The sequence below is a fragment of the Crocodylus siamensis genome, chromosome 8, assembly GCF_052110815.1.
Source record: "Crocodylus siamensis isolate JL-2025a chromosome 8, ASM5211081v1, whole genome shotgun sequence".
Taxonomy (NCBI): domain Eukaryota; kingdom Metazoa; phylum Chordata; order Crocodylia; family Crocodylidae; genus Crocodylus; species Crocodylus siamensis.
Window position 1 is genome coordinate 79,643,387 of NC_143402.1, and position 20,624 is coordinate 79,664,010.

The 20,624-nt window shown below is 54.4% G+C and overlaps 1 protein-coding gene across 2 annotated transcripts in view; it reads left to right on the forward strand.

The window, feature by feature from the left end:
* ASPSCR1 (ASPSCR1 tether for SLC2A4, UBX domain containing) overlaps window positions 1–20,624 on the forward strand; it is a 56,105-nt gene that overhangs the window by 30,591 nt on the left and 4,890 nt on the right. For both annotated transcript variants that reach the window (XR_016443770.1, XM_090059502.1), the window contains exons 8-12: window positions 273–412; window positions 2,767–2,848; window positions 3,519–3,585; window positions 4,480–4,542; window positions 4,833–4,885. Coding sequence is in view for 1 of the 2 variants with exons in the window: in XM_090059502.1 (XP_089915628.1) it covers window positions 273–412; window positions 2,767–2,848; window positions 3,519–3,585; window positions 4,480–4,542; window positions 4,833–4,885 (405 nt within the window). In the remaining variant the exon portion in view is untranslated. The remainder of the gene's footprint in view (window positions 1–272; window positions 413–2,766; window positions 2,849–3,518; window positions 3,586–4,479; window positions 4,543–4,832; window positions 4,886–20,624) is intronic.

The window sequence follows — 20,624 nt, forward strand, 5'->3', positions numbered from 1 at the left end:
AGAAATCTGCTCTGCACTCTGGGCAGCTGAAAGCAGGGCAAAGCCTGCACATGGGCCTAGGAAGAAGGTGTAGCATGAATCCCTGGGCAGGAGGAGAGTTCTTGCTGATTGGATGGATGGGCAAGGCTGGGACTTAAATGTGCAGTGCAGGAAGAAGCAGGTGAATAGGCAATTGGTGCCAGAAGCTCTGACCAGACTGTGCTACATGGGCTTCAGGGTCCCACTGTGTTTGCTTCACGTTCGAGACTAACCTGTGCTTGTCTGCTCTGCAGCTGCTGGAGCGGGAGCCAGTTGTGTGCCACCTAGACCTGCAGCCAGCGCTGCCTCCTAGCCCAAAGGACTTTCCTGATGAGTTCTTTGAAGTCACGGTGGACGACGTGCGGAAGCGCTTGTCCCAGCTGCAGAGCGAGAGGCAAGTGCATTTCCCACGAGCAGTCCCAGTGCTTGTGTCTCATTTCACACTCACAGAATAGAGCACGTGGCTGTGCCATAGAGTGTTGGCATCTGGGAGCCGGTCAGGGGCTGGTTGGGTCTGTAGTTTGGGCTTGGTGTGTTCTGGAGTCCTGGCTCCCAGTGCCCACTTTAAGGCTTTTTAGATCACTTGGCCCAGAATGGGAGCTGTGAGGTGCAGGCCTGGAAGGAGTGAAATCCAGAGAACTGGGCAGCAGCCAGAACATGGAGCACTCTGGGGGGATGAGCTTCCAGCTTGTAGATTACTTGGACCTTAGGAAATGCTGGTCTTGTTGCAGATTTGACCTGTGCCCTTGGAAGAAAACCCTAACTATTCCCAGCTGTAGCCTGGCCCTGGCATGCTTCTGAAGTAGCATCAAGCTGCTCCACAGCCTTATAGCTGCAAATAGCCCCCTCTTCCTTCCCTGGGCTGCAGGTGGCCTGTGGAGTGGGGCAGGATCACTACCAGGGGAGCTCTGGCTGCCTTAGGACCTTTGCACTGCCAGAGCAGTCCATAAAGCTGGTTGTGTCTCCCGATTTCGGGCCTGTCACTGAAGTGAAGCATCTCCTTCACAGAGGTGCGGAGGACTTAACCCTGTAATGCTTGGGAAGTGTTTAGCATGCTCCTCACTGCCACGTCTAGGGGAAACGACAAGAAGGCCTTGGTGTTCTTGTGGTGGAGGTGCAAAACTCTGCATTTTGGTGGGCTGCCCAAAACACAGTGCCCTCTTCCCCCACCCCTGCCCTACACGCATTCACATGCACGCAGAGCTGCTGCTCCTAAAGCCGGGTTCCTCGCAATCCAGAGCCAGCGTGAGTGCTGGGAGGACAAGGCATCTCGTGCTGCTCCTGCCACGTGTGCCTGTGCCTTGGCCTGACGATGGCTGATAACTCAGCAGGCGTGGCTGCTCCCCCTGTGACTAATGAGTGACATGCTGTGACACATGGATTGATCCTGCTACCAACAGAGTGACTCCCATCAACTTCAAAGGGAGCTAGCTCTGGCCCGCAGCCAGCCAGCAAATCCCCATTGCTTTGATGGCAGAACGGCTGCGTTCCACTGCCACTCGCTGGAATAAGCTCTGAGACATTGTCCCAAGGTGACCAGTAAGCCAAAAAATATGGGGATGCATAGTTGCCCCAGGGCTGCGGCCATCAGGAACTGGGCCCTCATGTCGGGAATATTCTGGATTCTCAGCTGAGTTTGGGACGAGGTGGGCCAGGTAAGGGGAGCTTCCACCCTGGTGCGCTGGGGTGAGTGGTGTACGCACTAGCGTCACTTCCGTCCGAATCTTCTATGAATCATTCTTGCACGAGCGTGGGGCTGCCCATGGAGCTGTCTGCTTGAGACCATTCTTCCAAGTGCTCCAAAATCCACACGAACCCACATTGGCCTGGAAACTGCTGTGCTCCTTGTGGGCATAGTTAGTGGTGCGGATTTGGGATCATTTGGACAAGGGGTTCCTGGAACGCAGCCCCTCAGAAGGACTTCATTTTGAAATCTGCTGATTCTTACAACTCTTTTTGCCCGCAGTCAGGGATAAAAATAAAGGCAAGATGCACATGCCATTGGCACAATGTGATGGCTGCATGATGCAGCATTTCAGAGGCTGTCAGAATAGCATTCTGGTGTCATGAATTGGTGTGTGAGTCTGAAGTAAGCCAGCAGCCTGGCCTACAAAGCACAGTACATCCCTTTACCCCCAGTGGTGAAAGTGCCTGTACTAGGGAGCTGAGGGGCTGTGAATAGTGCTGGGCTGGGAGAGACTCCCTAAGTACCTTTTCTCTCCATAGTTGTCCTGTGCCTGTGCCCTGGCCCTGCCCCTCCTTTGCAAAGGCTAAAGGGATTGCATGTCGAAAGGGTTCATGTGGAGTGAAGGCTGCTGTAGCTCAGCACTGCCCTGAGTGCCTTCCAGAATGGGAGAGCCGGTGTCCAGGGCCTGCTTGGGACAGAAGCTGTAGGGGATAAACAATGTTTTTTTCATGTCTGAGACAGGAAAACCTATGGGAGGAAAAGGAAGTCCAAGGCCTGTGTTGCTGGCTGGTATTGGTCACACAAAGAGGCTGGGTGCTGTGGGTGAAGAAAGCACCTTGAGGGACTTGGGCCTGGGCTCTGAGGTGGCTGTGGTGGTGGTGGTGATGGGATGGGGCTGGGGGCTGGTGTCATGGGGGGAGGGCAGAAGGACTTGGGACAGGGAGCACTGGTGGGAGTGGGAGCTGCCCAGAACTGCACTTGGCCTGTTTGGGCTGTTTATCTTGTAACTGGGCCATAAAATGGCAGATCTGACAGGTAATCTCCCTTGTTCCCTTCTATAGGAAACGCCTGGAAGAGTCTCCCTTAATGACAAAGTCCATGAGGGAAACTCAGATGAAGGAGAAGCTGGAGCGTTACCCAAAGGTAGCCTGTCCTTCATCTCCACTCCTGTTCTCATTGGTCACTGAATTCAAGGGCTTGGATCGCTGTAGGGACCAACAGGGCCATGGCGGGCGGGTGTTCCAGCTTGCCCCTCTGGTGATGTCTCTGGGAGAGCAGGAGGTGCTGCTGCTGGAGCGAGCCACAGACAGGATGGCGCTCAGAACCAGCAAGCATGCCCATGGCAGCTGGCCTGTTGCCAGGCTCCCTGCACCCTCCTGCTGCTGGCTGCTCGGTGCCTGGGGGGAAAGATAGCGCCATTGGGAGGCTCCCTGCTGCAGGGTGGGGGTGCTCAGAAGTGGTGATTCACTGAGACCACGAGCTTGTCAGAGCACAGACTGTGCGTCCTGTTTATGCAGCCTCTGGCACAGCAGTTCTGTCTCAATGCTGCTGTAGTACAAACAGCATCATTACCCTCCCTGGAGACCAGATCTGATGGTCACAGATTCTTGGAGACCCAACCAGCTCAGGGGCCCTGAATGGCTGCCTGGCAGTGGAAAGGTGCAGTCCCTGAGGGAAGAATGTGTCCATCTGGTGTGACCTCCATGCAGAGCAAAGACTGCCTGGCTTCAGCTCTGCTCCAAGTTTAGCTCATGTGAGCAGGGCAATGACTTTGAGGGCAACTGCTGGAGCTGATGCAGCTGTCTTTGTCTAGGTGGTGCTGCGGGTTCACTTCCCAGACCGCCATGTTCTGCAAGGTTTCTTCCGCCCCAGTGAAACAGGTAAGTGCATACCTGCTCCTGTCTTACAGGGAGCACCCAGCCTGCAAAGCCATGTGGCATGGGGATATGGCGATGCACAGGAGGGTTCTGGGTGGGTCTACAGCATGGGTGAGGGAGGGCTGCAGTGCCCTGAAGAAGTTGCATGGTTTTACCTGCATTCACCTGAACTACGTGCTCTTTCAGATGGAGCTAGTGCAGCTTGTTCCTGTTGCTCCAGGGAGTGGGGGAAGCAAGGCTTTGAGGTATTGGCCTCATCCAGACTCAGTACAAGGAAGGGCTTTTTCTCAAGACTGTGTTGGGAGGGATGGTGCTAGACACCTTGGAATTGCAGTATTCCTGCCCAAAAGAGTCACAGTGATGTCCTGGCTGATGGCAAAGTCATTCCCAAACAATGCAGTGTTGTCCCCGTACAGAACAAAGGCTTCTTGCAGCCCGAGTCCTGAAGAGAAGGGCTGGGAGTACAAGAGAACAGGTTGAATTCAGCTAGTGTTTTTAAAACCACCAAAGACCAAGCCGAAAATCAGGCCCTCTCCAATGGAGCCGAAGTAGCAGAGGCATTACAAGTTCCTGCATCTCCCAGGCCACACAAGGAGCATGTCAGGGCACACACCTGGCTGCTCTTCCAGCCATTCACTGACATCCTCTGCCCTCTGGGGAGTCAGGTACCCCGTGCCCATTAGATTTCTTGACTTTCCCTCAGAAACAGGTGCTGTCCATTAGGCCTGAGAACTGGGGACCAGAGCCTCAGTGGGTTGGGGCCCCTGCATGTGCTGCAGGTGCTTCTGGACATCTGATTGCCAAGGGTAGCATTTGAAGGCTGCTGCTGGCAGGTGTGTTGTGGATCTTGTGCTTGGGCCCAGCATGCCCTTTTCCTCTGCTTTCTTCCCTCCACAGTTGGTGACCTGAGAGGCTTTGTGAGAGGCCACCTTGCAGATGCGGAGCTGCCATTCTACCTGTGTGAGTGTAGTGGGTGTTTGTGCCCACCCCTGCCCTTGAGCCCTTCCCTGGAGAGACACCTGGCATGAGGCCTGTGGGAGAGCTTCCCCCTCCTCCTTCCCTGGGGCAGCACCCTGAAACAGGACATTTTCCACTGTACCTTGCCCAGGGCATGAGGAGTGTCACTGCTGTCTAGACCCAGCCAGGGTCCTGCCTGCAGCAGGGTGCAAAAGGGTGCTGTAAACCTCCCCCAGAGCAGTGGCATGGTCATGAGGCTGCTGTCCTAATGTGCAACTTGTTCTTCTCTGCAGTTATTACACCTCCTAGGACCATCCTGAGTGATGAGAGCTTGACCCTGTTTGAGGTAAGGGCTGGTTTTCTTCCTTGGCTTGCTGCCTTCCTCTCCCAGCTGCTTGTCCTTGTTCTGGAATGGGAGCAGATAATGAGGGTCCCTGGCACTCCAGGCTAAGTCACAGCTAATGGGATTGAGTGTTTTGGAGCAAAAACACATCAGTGGGGAGGCCTTCTGTGTGCAGCAAGATGTGTTGCCTACATGAGGGAGGGGCCTGGCACCGACTCAACTGCCGTGCGGGTGGGTGTCAGCTACTGTTCCACACGGCTTTCCTCTGAGGAACTATGTGCAGGAAGCAGGTCAGTGGGGCTCTGTGGACCTGTGCTCTGGTCCGGTGATATGGGGCTAGCAGACCTTTGCTCCTGTCTGCTGTGGTGGGCAGTGGCTTGAGGAACGAGAGGGTACAATGATCTGGTGCTGCAGGATACCTCTGGGCTCAGTGTAGCCTCCAGCCCTTGGCATGGTTGGGCTTAGGGGGCTGTGGAGGATGCACGTGCCGTGCAGCACAATCTCCCATGGACTTTGGTGCAGTTCTTGGATGTGGCTCCCTGGAAGCAGTTGCCTGGTAAAATGGCCTTGCCAGAGTCTCTCAGCCTTGTGGCCCTGGCTGTGGAGCTGTCTTACCTAGAGAGACATTGAGCGGAATGGCTCCGCAGTGGCTTTGGCAAACTCGCCATGCCTGGAGCAAGCGTCTGGTAGTGGCTGAAAGGATTGCTGTAGGCGAGGGCTCAGGCATGGTGGGCACGTTAGGAGGGGACCAGGCGAGTGCTCCTCTGGCCTGGTTTATATTGGAGCGTTCCAAATGCCCGGTATGCAGGCCAGACTCTGTGGAAGAGACTCCAGTGCAACAGCTCATGGGCAATTGAATCTGCAGGGACCCTAATCTCATGGGTGTCGTGTTCCCGCCCAGAGGCCTGGCCCCTGACTCATGCCCAGGCTCTGGTGAAACTACTGTGCCAAAAGCTGGAGTTAGCCCTGGACACAGCTTATCTGCATGACTTCAGTGAGCTGAGCTGCTCTCCTTGCTGCCCAGCACCCAGGCCTGGGGAGTGCGTGGCAGTGCCAGCCTTCCCATCTCTGCTGGTGCTGAGCACAGCCCGGTCTGCATTGTGCTCCAGGAATCACAGTGTGGGAGCCCATGTGCTGCACCTGGCCAAGCAGCCTGCATGGGGCTGTGTCCATCTAGGCCCTCCCACACGCCACCTGTGCCTGATCCCTCCCTGAGCATGCCAGAGTGTCTGGCAGCCCTCCCGCGGGCGGGAGCCGGACGCCGTGTGTGTCTGCAAGACACAATGTCGTCTTGGTGGAGAAGAGCCAGCTGAGTGTTGTTTCTCTTCAAAGCCACTTCAGATATTTTAATTAATAACAGAGATGCCAGTGGAAAGCTCCTCGTGCCTTTGAATGGGAGATTTTCCCACTCCCTGTGAGGGCAGCTCCTCCCAGCTCCCCGCGTTTGTGCTGCCTCACCCGCAGCCGCCACCCAGACTGGTCCCTGGTTCCCACACGGCTCCGTGGGGGAGGTGGGGAAAGTAGGTTTGGTCTGCAGAGTCCAGGGAAGTTCCAGGGAAAGGAAACGTGATGCTCTAATGGCACGTGTGGAGGAGCCGCCATGCAGGGAAGGTAGCGGGAAGTGTGCTGCCCTCCTGGAGTGCAGGGGACCAGGGTACTGTTCTGCCCCCGTCCCTGGCAAGCTGCTCCCAGCCCCGCCTGTCCCTAACTCCCAGTCTGCTCTCTGCTTGGCTCCTAGGCTGCTGCTTTGAGCAGGTCACATCCGTCAGCTGCAGTTTTCTTTCTTCCAGTTCCGTTTTCCCCACTTTACTGCTCCAACAACTATCAGTGATAGGCACCCCCTGGGGACGACTCAGATGACTTTTGCTGCTGTTCTTTCCCTATACTGGACTGGCAGGAGTGTTTGCTGCCATCTTCCCATCTGGACTTCCTTACCCTCTCTTCTTTGTCCCTGCTAACCCTGTCGACTCCCCTGCATGCCTCTGATTCTGCTCCCTTCTCGCTCCTGTCTGCCAGAGTGCCGTGGACTTCCCCCCTCCACTGTCTCTTCTCCCTCTAGAACGTAGTCTCCTGGATTAGGTTTGGGTGCTGCACACCTCAAATCTATCTGTTCCCATGCTGGCCATGCTGGCATCGTCCCTGACTGTGCCCCCCCCGTCACTCTACTTCTAGATCCTCTCCCTTGTTGCCCTCCTTTTTCCTCCACACCATGTTCTGCCTTTTTGCAGTCCTGAAAGCTGCTGTTTTCTGGCTCTGCACCTTCCTCCAGACCATCCAGAGTCTTACTTGTCCCCAGCTCCCAGTGCTAGCGGCCTTTCCTCTTCTGCAGGGAGTTTCATAGATTTCATAGACATTAGGGCTGGAAGGGACCTTGCAAGATCATCGAGTCCAGCCCCCCGCCCAAAGGGCAGGAAGTCAGCTGGGGCCATAGGATCCCAGCAAGATAAGCATCCAATTTGCTCTTGAAGGCGTTCAGTGTAGGTGCTTGAACCACCTCCGATGGCAGGCTATTCCAGACCTTGGGGGCTCAGACAGTAAAGAAATTCTTCCTTATGTCCAGCCTGAAACGGTCTCGCAGTAGTTTATGACCAGTTCCAGCTGCTCCGCCTCAGCTCTCCCTTCCTCTGTGTCGTTCTCAGACTCTGCCAGATCTGCTCGTCTTGTGTGTCCCATCCCTGTTTCTGAAACACCGCCCACTGTGGGAAGCTCTGGGCAGCACTCACCATCTCTGCTTGGGGCAGAGACTTTCGAGACTTTCTTTCCCTTCTCTTCGTATATCTGTTGTCCAGGGCGCTGAGTGTTACTGGTTCCCGTGGATGGGCAGTTCACCAGCTGTGGCATATCATGGAATTCACCCCTTGATGGGTAGACTGAGCCCATTGGAAAGCACATAGAGGTATTGCAGTGGGGTATTTTTGGACCCCACCAAAGTCTCCCTTAGGCTGCTCTGAGATCCCAGGATAGTTAATTGAGCCTGACCCCTGTTGTTCTAGGCACATTCCCTTTTTAATGGCTTCACTGGGATACAAATGCTTGTCCCCTCTCAGAATCTGATGTTAAATACATAGCCCTAAGGCCAGGACATTTGGATTGTGAAAGGTTTTGGTGGGGTAACTTGCCTAGAGAAGAAGCCTATGTTTTTCCTGTCTTAGAAGACGAGACCGGGAGGCCATTTGCTGAAACTGAGGGGTGGCAAATCTAGAAACAATAAAAGGAAATGCTTTATTCACCCACCGCATAACTAAACCTCAGGACTCACTGCCATGGGCTGTTACTGAAGCCAAGAATTTAGCAAGATCATGGAGGGATTGGACAGGTAACGTGACTCAGAGTTGACATCCTAGGCCCCTCCCACATTTGGTTGACATGTTTCAGCATTTGTGACAGTCTCTATCTGTTAAAGATTGCACTCAAAACCCTTGGCAAACAGGATTTTGTGCGCTTTCCTATGAAGTTGCTAGCGCTAGCTACTATTGGAGATGCAATACTGGACTGGATGGACCACTGGCATGATCCAGTAAAGTGATTTCCATGCTAATCCAGTCACTCTGTAAATCGTATGGTAATGTGCTAATAATAAAAGCAATAATATGTGGAATTTCATGTGTAACAAGGAAAGTGGGAATATAAATTGTCTGGTATGTGTGACTCGAGTAAGTGAACATTTTGTTGAGAAGTGAACCGTTGGAATTTCCTGGCTTCTCGGTGCCCAATTTTTTGCGGCTTTAAAGTTTCATTTAATGCCATTATTTTTTTTTTTATTTAATTTCCCTGGTTTGGGGGGCAGCAGGAAGAAGAAATCCAGTGTGCTTGGCCTCCTCAGCTTTGAAGCAAGCTGCAGATGATAGTAATGGAATTTATTAGCTAATGGGCCTGACTCTCCCGGCTGGGACCCTGTACAGCACGTCAGACCTGTGCAGAGTGGGCATACAGTGCTAGCAACCACAGCATGCCACCCATGGGGAGTGTCCTCTGCCCACTCGGTAGAGGTGTGGTGCAGAGGTTGTGATAAGCCTGGTGAGTATGTGGAGTGGCAAGGGAGCTGTGAGCCTTTGGCATGGTATGAGGGCCTAATCTGTAGTAGTCATGTTGCTTGGGGGATGATGACTGTTACCGTGTCTTGGGATGTTTCAGTAGTGGCGAAAGCCTCAATGCTGACATGGTTCCCCTGGCATAGGAATGCTTCCGCCCATGTAGCTTGTGTTGCTGGCAGAGGCTCCATAAGGTACATTGGTGAAGTGCTTTTTGGAGCACACATGGGAAGGGGTTGCTGCTGTAGTGGTGATAGTTGACCTCCCTGTACTGCTTGCTGTATTTGCAAGCTGCCAGGCCTGCAAAGTCGTTGCTTCCCAGTCTACTACTGCAGTCCTGAGCTGGGTGCCTGGGATGGAGCTGGGTGTCTGTGCACAGTTCCCTCCTGTGCCTGGCCCACTGTCGTTATTTTTATCCACCTTGGCAGCGACTAGTGCAGAAACCTCAGACGGTGGGAAGTGGGTCCGAGACGAGCTGACAGCTTCCCGGACTCTGCCGCAGCACCCGCTTGGCATGATGGTTCAAAGGGCCCCAGACTGTTGTTTTCCACCCTGTTTACCCCCAGACTTGGCAGAGGCTGCCTGGTTCCACACAGCCTGTTTGCAGCATTAGTTTGGGGTGGAGAGGAGGGGACTAGAGTGCTCTTAGATCAGTGGCTCTCAACCCTTTTAGATTGAGGCCTCCTAGGAAAATGCCAGCTCTTAGTTTTCACTGGCTCCTTGACTAAAGAAAAATACTAGAGCAGTTCTTCTGTTGCAGAGAGCTCAGAAAGCCCAAGCAGAGCAGTGTGCTGTTTGCATGCCTTGCAGCATTGACACTGCTTGGCATCCTGCAGCACCCTTGAAAGGATCTCAGAGCGCCTCAGGGTGCCACCACTGTGGTTGACAATCGCAGTCTCAGAATGAGGGATTTTTCCACAGGCTTTTAACTTCCCCACATGTGAAGGGGCTTTGCACAGCTTTGCTCACATCCTTCCCAGGGAAGCCCCTGCATCCTCCACAGAGCAGGGAGAGGTTTGGAAAAGACCCCATGAGTCAAGCTGCTGGGGTTGGGCCTAATGACAGTGCTGCAGTGATGGGGGCAGAGGCTTGGGGCCAAGGCGAGCAGCCGGCTGGAGGGAAGCAGCAGCAGGATTTGTATGTTTGAAGGGGAATAAGTTGGTACAGTCTGGGGATAGGAAGTGGAGGGGGGCAAGGGCCAGGGAGCCTGTGGCTGTGATGGGGTGGAGTGATTCAAGTAAGGTGCAGGGAGAGGGCAGAGGAAGGTGTGGGCCTGGGCAGGGATGGGGTCCCTCCCCCCTAGTGCTGCAAAGTGCTTTGGTGGCGGCAGAGCCTCCACGCCGGGAATGTGAGCAGGGGGAGGGGTTCCTCAGCTGCAGGCGCCAGCCATGAAGCTGTTTCAAGGCGGCTGGGTGTAAAATGGCCCCGGTGCTGGGTGGGGTGGAGGGGCTGCGTGCGATGCCAGCGGCTGTGTCGCCGGTGTCCCGGCCTGGGCCTCTCGGCCCTGCTGGGTCACGGTCTGGTTGGGGCAGGAATGAATCTGTGTGTTTATAAACATTTGATTTGGAAGGAGCATCAAACGGGAGGGAGCGATTCCTGCCCAGAACGCCTCATACCATTCCAATTACCCGCACTGCCTGCTGGAGACCGCAGCGCTCGAACCTGCGAGCCTGGTGCCTTGTCCCAATTTAGGTTGGCTGATTCTGGGTGACACTTTGCTCCCCGCTACCGGCATAAATCTTCTTTCATCTGTGATTTTCGCCTTGAGTCAGCGGAGGCTCCATGCTGAAAGTCTTCTGCTTGGATAGACTTCCCCTGCCGCCTGAGATCTGAGCGCTTGGCAGGGGCTGAAGGGGGCTTTCTTCTCCAGAGAGAAATGGGCGCGGAAGCTGCTCTGGCTTTCATGTCCCTGGCAGCTCTGTTATTGTTGGACGCCCCTTTTATGGGCTGCTGTTACTAATCGGGCTGCTTCGCGGAGCCACAGTGCTCTCAGCAGAAGTGACACGGGCACAAAGCGAGTGGAGAAGTCATGTCTGTGGTGCCGGCTCCGGCGGGGCACTGGCGTGGGGCCAGCACTGGGCCCAGAGGTTTGCCTGCACCTCCGTGAAGGTTCCTCTTCCTCAGCATTGCTTACCAAGTGGTTCAATCCTGACTCTAGGGGCAAGTTTGCAGAGTTGGGGCTTCCAGAGGGTTCTGCTGCTCCAGGCTCCTTACTGGGCAGGCCTTAGCTCCCTATGGAGGCCTCCCTGAGGCCTCTCCTTCTGCGAGAGAGGGCCTGGGGATGAGCCTTCCTGCTCTGACTCCCCTGTGCACATGGGGGGCTGGGAGAGAGGTCTCTGTGCTGGAGTCAGCATTGGATGGGGGGGTCAGTAGGTGGGACTGGGCTGGTGGGTAAGATGCAGTGAGCTGCCATGTGTCTCTTGCTTTAGCACTGGCGAAGATGCACCCTTGGCTTGGGTGCTCTACCATGAGATGCTGCACCAAGAGCATCACTGCCTTTTTTCCATGTGCCCCATTCCTTCTTCCAGGTCTGGTGGCCATGCAGCCAGTAGTGGGCGTGAACAGTCCTCTGCACACAGTACATTCACCAGCAGGGACTGGGTGACACTCGCTGCCCCAGGTGCAAACAATGTCTGCACTAGAATGGATCCTTGGTCTGTCTAAAGACCCTAAAGCATGTGGCCTTGCCCTAGCGGAGCGCTGCTGGCAGACTGTAGGAGCAGCAGTGCTGCTGGGAAGGAGGGGCAGCCAGTCCTCAGCTTCCACTGGGCCCCCAGTTTCCTTTTGATTTGGCTCCTCCGGGATGCACTGGTGCAGAGGGGAGGCAGACGCAGGGCCCTGGGCAAGGACGCAGGACCCTGCTTCGTGGCCCTGGGCTCCTTGCGATCAGTTGTGAGATTGGCGTGTAGAGTTTTGGGGGGCCTGCAGTGACTCTGCCTGTCACCCGTGGGATTGCATGTATGCGTGTGAATGTGCTTGTGTGCATTGGGCAGATGCTGCTGTCAGCCTGCCTGCCCACCACGTCTGAGCCCCTTGCAGCTGGTACCATGCTAATGCTTGCAGCCCCGTTCTTCCCAGAGGGACCTTGTCTGAGATCACCTGGGGAGCTGGGAGTGTGCTGCAGTTAGGCCTTGGCCCCAGCCTTCCCAGCTCTTGGCTGCTTGCCTCTTGCCACGCTCTGCTGTGGATCCAGCATCAAGCAGGGGGTCGCTGGGCAGTGAAGTAAACTCTTGCTGAAGCTCCTTGCCTCTGTGCCTCCTGCTTGGTGGAACCATGGCTCCAGCAGCCTGTAGGTTTGATGGCTTCAGTGAGAGGGGAACCTTTAAACTGAGGAATCAAAAACCAGCAAAGTAAATGTTGCCAGCTTGTTTGCCAAGAAGCCCAGGCTAAAAGAACCGCCTCTGAAGCAAGTGTCCCAAAATGTGTGTGTATTTACAGTATGGTGAGCACACAGATTGGCAGCAGCATGGAGTTTTTGGAGCCCATTAAGACTTCAAGGCATTGCTTTGATATTTGTTATTGCTGTTTTTGCTGGCTGCATTATCCCCGTGTCCCTCAAATGATTTTATAGCGTTCTGGAGAGCAGAACTGATCAACTGCAGGCTTCCCTGCTGCAGTGCTCAGCCAAGGGGTCCCTACAGCTCCAGCTGCTTGTTTATGCTTCCCTGGGTCAGCTGAACTTCACAGAGATGCTGTTTCCCTTCTCCCCCTCCCTCCTTCTCCCAGGATCATGCGCTGGAATGGCTCCAGTTGGGACCTTAGCACTGACCAGAGCATTGATCTCTGAACTCAGTGCTGGGAAACGGCGAGCAGAGAGTGAGAGCTCCAGATGCTGGGAAAGCCGAGGGGGCAGAAGGCTGTCGTCCCATCTTCAGAGCAGCTGGTGGAGCGAACATGCTTCCACATACCTGCTTAGTTGTTTTATCTCCAATTCAGTCTTAGACTCTTTGGCTTGTTGGGAAAGGCTCTTGGACTCTGCACAGGGGTGGCTGTCCAGAGGAGGTGTTCATTTCTCCTGGGCCTTCTGGTCTGGTCCGTTGTTGGAAGTCTTTGGAGCTCCTTGCTTGGCCACGCTGTTCTTCAGCAACACTCCCCATGTCCTCAGGCAGTGCCAGTGGAAAGAGTCTGAACAAAGTCCAGAAAAAACCCTGCCCCTCCAAGGTCAGCCCAGTGGCAGGTCAGGGGAGGTGGAACAACAGTGAGTGAAAGAGGAATAGCAGAGGACACTGGAGTCCATCCGTCTTCACACAGCCTGGGGCCAAGCATGCACCTGCACTGTGTGAGGTCTCAGTCTGTGCCTTGTCTGTTCTGGATGCTCTCAGTAGAGGTGTTTGGGGAGGAATCTTGCCCAGTGTTTGTCCTGCTGAATGTGGTTCATCACCACCTGCAGGAAGCTTGCCACCTGCCTGTGCCATCCACGGATTGTGGGCAATCGCTGGGAGAGACCAGAGAAGTGGGCACGGTGGACAGTGCTGCAGGCTTTCTCCAACTTGAAACTCTGCCACAGACTTGCTCTCCTGGCCTGTTAATTTTCAGCGGCTGAGCCTTCCCAGTCCCAGCCTAGGGGCCACTGCATGCGCTTTCCACTGGGTCTCAAGAGGGCCCTTGCAAACCTTATCTTAAAGTTAGACAGTCCTCGGGGCATTCTGTAACCTGGACCAGGATCTCCCAGTATGCATCTCAGAGGCTGTCTCCTTCTGTGGCTGTGGGCTCTGGGTTGGGGTTCTTTGTTCTCAGGTATTAAACAAGAGCCATGGGGGTGGTGTCCCTTTGACCATGATGCTAGTGTGTATTTCTGCTCTGGAGATGCTCTTTGCAGTCTTGTCAGAAAAGCTTTTGATCCGTTGGCTTCCCGAATGATTTTCCAAGTGCAGTTCTGTGTGTTTGGGGGTGGGGGCATGCTGCGTAGCACTGTGTGCTGGTAGCTTGGGTTTCTGCATCCTTGTGTGTGTCCCTTTGAAGTGCTCATTTTTTTCACTAATCTTTTAACATCAAACTAACAGCAGACCTGTGGCACTCTAATCATTTCAGATCATGTAACGGAAAGAATGCTTCCCGTGCTGGCAGCTGCGCGTTCCCTTTAGACCGCAATCCCCGCCTGATCCCAGAGCTCTGTCCAGTCAGTAAGGAGAACGTGCATGTTTCTGCGGCGTTGTTTCAGGGTGCTGTGGATGTCGGAGGCCTGGGATGGGGAAGGGCTGCACTGGGCAGAGGGCACTTGTGCAAGCCACTGAAACGTGCCATAAAGAGCGGGGCAGAACTACGTGCCTTGTGGATTCTTGCTGCTGGCCTCGCTGGGATGCATCACTTTCTGGTCTGGTGTTTATGCCGCAGTGGGCAAGACCCTGCAGACCCAGTCTGCCCTCAGCCCCCAGGGTGCTGCTCTAAACCACGCTCACCACTGTGGTGTCTGAAGGCTTCGCTTTAAGCCTGTCCAGCAGAACTTCACATCACAGTTATGCAGTCGCAAGCCCCGTGGTTGTGGTCTGTGGGGCAAGTCTTTGGACAGGCGGCCCCAAAGGAGAGCTGTCCAAGGGGAAAGCTTGGTGAATGGCTTTAAGGAATCAACGAAGCCTTGTCTCTCGAGGCCTTTCGAAAGCTTGGGGAATGGGCTTCTAGAGCTAGCTTGGTTGAAGGGGGCAGTGATGGGCATGGCCATGATTTCTTGCATGAGCCATTGAGATACCCATGTACCGAATTTCTGTTGATAGGAAGGAATTTGCCGAGTCTTCTCGAAATACAGATGAACTCCAGAGTTTTGGGAAAATGGCATCTGCTGTGGTGCAAGAGGAGAGCTCACACACCTGATTTACTGAGCTGCCAGTCAGAGCCAGTCCTTGTCAGTGCCAGCCACAGAGCTTCCTCTGGCTGGGCTCCTGTCAGCCGTTGCCTGCTCTCACAGTAGCGACAGGCTTAAGGAGCCTGTATTTGCCTGCCCTTTGTGTGGCTATGAAGCTGCAGCCTGCCCCAGTGGCCTGGTTGAGAGCACAGGCTTGTGGATATGAGCTAAGGACTTGCAGGTTTGTCTGGACTGGACAGTCCCCGGTTGATCTAGAGGGGAAGGCTGGGGCTCTGGCTCTGCCACAGTTGTTCAGTGCATTCTCGGGCAAATCACTTCATCCTTCTCTATCTCAGTCCCTCCTCAATGAGCTTGCCTCATGCTCTTTCTTACATTGGCCTGTTGCTTCTGTTTGTGTCGTACGTTGATTCTTACCATGTGTGTGGATTGCTTCACAAAGTGGCGGCCCCTTGTGTTCCTGTGTGCAGGACCTAATGCAGGGTGGCCCATAGGTCTGTGTGTGTGTAATGTGTAACACTTCATGGAGTGGGTCCCATTCAGGCTGGGCCCGTATGTGTTTTTGCAACACAAAGGCGGCTGCATCTGCATCCTGGAGATCTGGCCTATGTGAGGAATTTGTGACAGGATTGGTCTGTGGGCTGAGAGCATCCATTCCTTGGTCTGAATGGCTCCGCGCTGCTGGATGGAAATCAAAGCAGGGAGATGTGGCTGCTGGAGAGCAATGCGTGAGCATGGCAAGCAGCGGATGACTCATCCCGTAGTAAGGCCTTGCTCCTGACTGACTGACTAATGGTTTCCGAAATCCTGTTTCAAATGGCTCCTGGTTTTATGACAGAGCGTGCTTCTTCCTTGTGATCCTTTGGGGATGAATATGATGCAGAAATTATAGGAGAGTGTGGTCCCCTCAGGTCTGGAGAATACCTGGTCTTTTAATGCCTTGTCTCAGGAAGGGAAGTGGAGCCAGGCATGTGGGTGCTGTGGAATCCGCTTCTGGGGCAGTGACTCAGGCCCTGGAGATGACCGCTGTGGCTTTTCAACCAGAGTATGGCAGTGGCCCCAGGAATACAAGTATTTCAGGAACGTTGTGCCCATAGCTGTGGGACTCCAGCGCGGCCACCGCCTCTCCTGAAGCGTTCTGCAGGCCGTGCGGAGAAGCTCCAGGCCTCCACGGCTATAAGCTCTAGATCAGTGGTTTGCAGCCTGTGGTCTGCATGTCTATGGGGTTTGTAGAAGATGACTATGATCAATCAAAAGTATGTAGATACCTGCATTTACTGTTGAAAGGGGTCTGCACTGGCATTCAAAATTTTTTAGGGGTCTGCAAATGAGAAAAGGTTGCAAACCACTGCTCAGGTGCAAACCACTGCTCAGGTAGATACTGTATCACAAAGAAGTGGGGCTGGAAAGCATCTCAAGATGTCACCTAGTCCCACCTCCAACTGAAAGACCCCCCCATGTTTTTGCCGAGCCCTGCTGTGGCTTGGGATCCTGCCGCTGCCCACAGGGTATGGTGGGTACCACTGTCTCCCTTGAGACTTTTTTGTGTTGTTGATTTAGATGCTTGTACATGCATGAGGAGTCCCGCCAGCTGGCTGTGCCCTGGCTGTGGAGATGGGCCAGTGCCTAAGAACCGCACCAGTGCTGTCGGCATAGGATCATGTGAAGAGCTAATGCTGTGTGTGGACCAAAGGGGAAGGGGGTGGATTGGGCACCAGTTTGAGAGAGAGGAATCTGCCAGGGCTGAGTGCTAGGGAGGAGTGGGGTGGAGGGAAATAAGCCACGGGGAGGAGGGTACACTCTATACCCTTGTGAACTGCCGTCTGCTTCCTTTGAGTCTCTTCCAATTAAGAGGGTTTGGGACTGATGTTTTGCCAGTGGTGGGAAGTGGTTGGGGAGGTGGAGCCTGAAATCTAGAGCTGGGGTTATTTGTCAACTTGTGAGTAAATTGGGTAGAGGTTTGTATAGGGGCGCGCTCTGTCTGTGTGTGTGGTTGAGTGCGTCTGTCTCTCTCTGGCTCTGCGTTTCTCCCTCTCTCTCTCTTTGTGCCTCACTCGCAGGCCCTGCCATGAATTTTCTCTGACCCCTTGGGGCCATTCCCACATGAAGCTTTGATGTGTGTGCCCAGAGCTTGATTGACAAGGAAGTTTTAGTGGCAGCAACAGGGGAAACGAAGAGAAAAGGGCAGGGCTTTGAACTAAAAGGGCTTTGAGCTCTGAGATGCTGTGCTTAGTTATCTCCTTCAGAATGTTAATTATTCACCACGATAATTGGGCGGGAGGGGAAAAAGAGACAGGGGAGGTTATTAAAAAATTCCAACACTAACACGCTACAAAAACCTCATTTTCCAACTCGCAGCTGGCATGAAAAGGATGTTATGTGTAAAGGGGCTTGTGGGGGGCAAGGGGCTCTTTTCTAAGCTACCCATTTCCTAAATAGTGGGATCCCTTCAGACAAATGCAGCGGAAACATCAAAGCTCTCACAAGAGTTTTCTCTGGGGTTTCTTAACCATGTCTGGTACTTTTTAATTAAAAAGTTTACGGAGAGCCGCCTTTGTGACGGGAGCAGGCAACCTTAGGCCCTGCTGATTGGGGAAGGAAATGCTAAAAGGCCTAATAAATAACAGGTCCTGCTGCTAGGATGTCAGCTCCAGGGTGTGCAAGTTCCTGGCTGCGAGGCAGGAAGGGAGGCTTGGCACTGCCAAGGGATGGGAGTCTCTCCATCCGTCCTGGGTGCCACCTGCTCTCTGGATCAGCGCGGGCAGCTGTGACCTCTCATTCTCTTGATGTTGTGGATGCGTGGTGGTGACTTGTTCCCTCCAGTTAATGTTTTGGGTGTAATGTGGGCGCTGGGAACTACTCGTGGGCCTGATCAGGATAGGGCCTCCTGTGCTGAGGGCTGCATGCGCACAGGACCCACGCGGTCTGGTATCCTGTCTCCAGGGATGGCAGCAGAGGCTCTGGGGAGGCTCAGGAAACCCCACAGGAGGCAGCTACAAGAGCCTGAGCTGCTCAGCCCCTGTCCCCATCATGAGTAAAATCCTAGACTCTCTAGTCCCAGAACAGAACCGCGAGGCCCTGCTGTTAACCCCTTAGTGCTGAGCGTTCAGTGCTGCTCCTCGCGTCCCGTCTCCAGTCAGCTTTCATCTGGAACAGTGTTTTGCCTCTCACACTGTGATAATGTCCTGCGCCCCAGCAGTATTTCTATCAGCCTTCGTAATGGACTTTGTTCAAGGGCAGGCGGCCCTCGGGTCACATCGAGTCCACCGCCTGCCCAAGGCAGCATCGTCTGTCTGTAGCCCCATATGGTGTCTGTCTAACCTCTCCTTAAAAACCTTGCAGGGCAGCCTCTTGCACAGCTGCCAGGCATGTTGCCCACAAACATGAAGAATGCCCTGGCTTGCTCCAGGTAAAGCAGGGGCCCAAAGGCACTGCTGCTGCAAGGACAGGCAGTAGTATGTAGGAAGCTGTGAATTGTCAGCGAGTTCTCCTTTGGGTCCCGGTGCATCAACGTGTTCGGAGAATTCCAGTTGCTAGTGGGACGTTACTTCCTTTGCAGAATCTGTATCATTTGGACAAGATCACATGGTCTTCCAGCTGTTTTCTGTTTGTTTTTTTAATGGTCCTTCTGACCAGTTTGCCAGATATGGAGGGGTCTGTTTCATAGTTTCATAGTTTCTAGGGTCGGAAGGGACCTGAGCAGATCATCTAGTCCGACCCCCTGCCATGGCAGGAAAGAGTACTGGGGTCAAACGACCCCAGCAAGATGTTCATCTAACCTCCTCTTAAACACCCCCAGGGTAGGAGCCAGGACCACCTCTCTTGGAAGTTGGTTCCAGACCCTAGTTGCCCTGACCGTGAAGTCGCCTCCTGATATCTAACCTAAACCTACCCTCTGCCAGCTTGTGACCGTTATTCCTGGTCCCTCCTGGCAGTGCTCGGGGGAACAGTGACTCCCCCAATGCCTGCTGAGCCCCCCTGACTAGTTTATAACAGGCCACAAGATCCCCCCCTCAGCCTTCTCTTGTGGAGGTTGAACAGGTTCAGGTCCTGTAGCCTCTCCTCATAGGGCCTGCCCTGCTGTCCCCTGACCATGCGAGTGGCCTCCTCTGGACCCTCTCCATGTTGTCCACATCCCTCTTGAAATGCGGTGCCCAGAACTGGACGCAGTACTCCAGCTGCGGCCTGACCAGTGCCGCATCGAGGGGGAGGATCACCCCGCTGGACCTGCTAGAGATGCATCTGTGGATCCAGGACAAGGTGCGGTTGGCCTTCCTGACCGCGTCCCCACACTGCCGGCCCATGTTCATCTTGGAGTCAGTGATGACCCCCAGATCCTTTTCCACCTCCGTGCTGACAAGAGGGGAGTTCCCCAGCCTGTAGGTATGGTACCGGTTGTTCCTCCCCAGGTGCAGCACCTTGCACTTGTCTGTGTTGAATCCCATCCTATTCACATCCGCCCACCCTTGTAACCTGTCTAGGTCTGATTGAAGCCTGATGCTACCTTCTAGTGTGCTCACATCCCCCCACATCTTAGTGTCATCAGCAAATTTGAACAGGGTGCTTTTTACCCCCTCGTCCAAATCACTGATGAAGATGTTGAACAGTGCGAGCCCGAGGACCGAGCCCTGGGGGACCCCACTGCCCGCGTCCTTCCAGGTTGAGAAGGACCCATCCACCACCACCCTCTGGGTGCGGCCCTCCAGCCAGTTGGCGACCCATTTGACTGTGTGGGTGTCTACACCACAGCCCCCCAGTTTCTTAATGAGAACGGGGTGAGAGACAGTGTCGAAAGCCTTCCGAAAGTCCAGAGAGACGATGTCCACTGCTACCCCTGCGTCTAACGATCTGCTGATCTGATCGTAAAAGGCCACCAGGCTGGTCTGACAGGACCTGCCACTGATGAACCCGTGTTGGTTGCCCCTAAGCATGCAGTCCCCTGTTGGCCCCTCCTGGATGTGTGCCAGCATAATTTTCTCGAACAGCTTGCCTAGGATCGAGGTAAGACTAACCGGCCTATAGTTTCCCGGGTCCTCCTTCCTGCCTTTTTTGAAGATGGGGACCACGTTGGCCCTCTTCCAGTCCTCCGGTACCTCACCAGAGCACCACGAGTGCTCGTAAAGCCGTGCCAGGGGACTTGCAATGACCTCGGCCAGTTCTTTTAGAACTCTAGGGTGGAGATCATCCGGGCCGGCTGACTTGAACACGTCCAACCCCTCCAGAAGCTCCCTAAGTAAATCCTCACTAACCCGTGCCCAGGTGTGCCTCCCCCGGGGCCCGAGGGGGGCCCAGCAGGGAGGTGGCTGTTCTGGTCCCTACTTAGGAAGACGGAGGCAAAGAAATCGTTAAACATGTTAGCTTTGTCGTCTGGTGTGACGACCAAGTTTCCCAACGCGTCCTGCAAGGGCCCCACATTACCCGGGACCTTCTTTTTACCCCCTACGAATTTAAAAAAGGACTTCTTATTGTCCTTAATCTGGGAAGCTAGTCCCAGTTCCATCTCCACCTTGGCCTTCCTAACTGCCCCCCTACATCCCCGAGCAACTACAGAATAGTCCTCCCTGGTGATGAGCCCTTCTTTCCATTGGGTGTAAGCCTCCTTTTTAGCAAGGAGACATTCCCGGATGCTTTTGGTGAGCCACGGAGGCTTGTGTGCTCTCCTGCTCCCTTTGATCCTCGTTGGGATTACCTCCCTTTGGGCTTGGAGGATTGTCTCCTTAAGGAGCAACCACTCTCCTTGGACACCTGGCTCCCCTCCCCTCCGGGACCTCAGCGCTTCTCCAACTATCCTCCTTAGCTCGTTGAAGTCTGCCCTCCTAAAATCTAGGGCCACTGCCTTACTGCGTGCCTTTGCCACCTTGCGCTAGATGGTGAATCCCAGCAGGCGATGATCGCTGTTGCCCAGGTGGTCGAG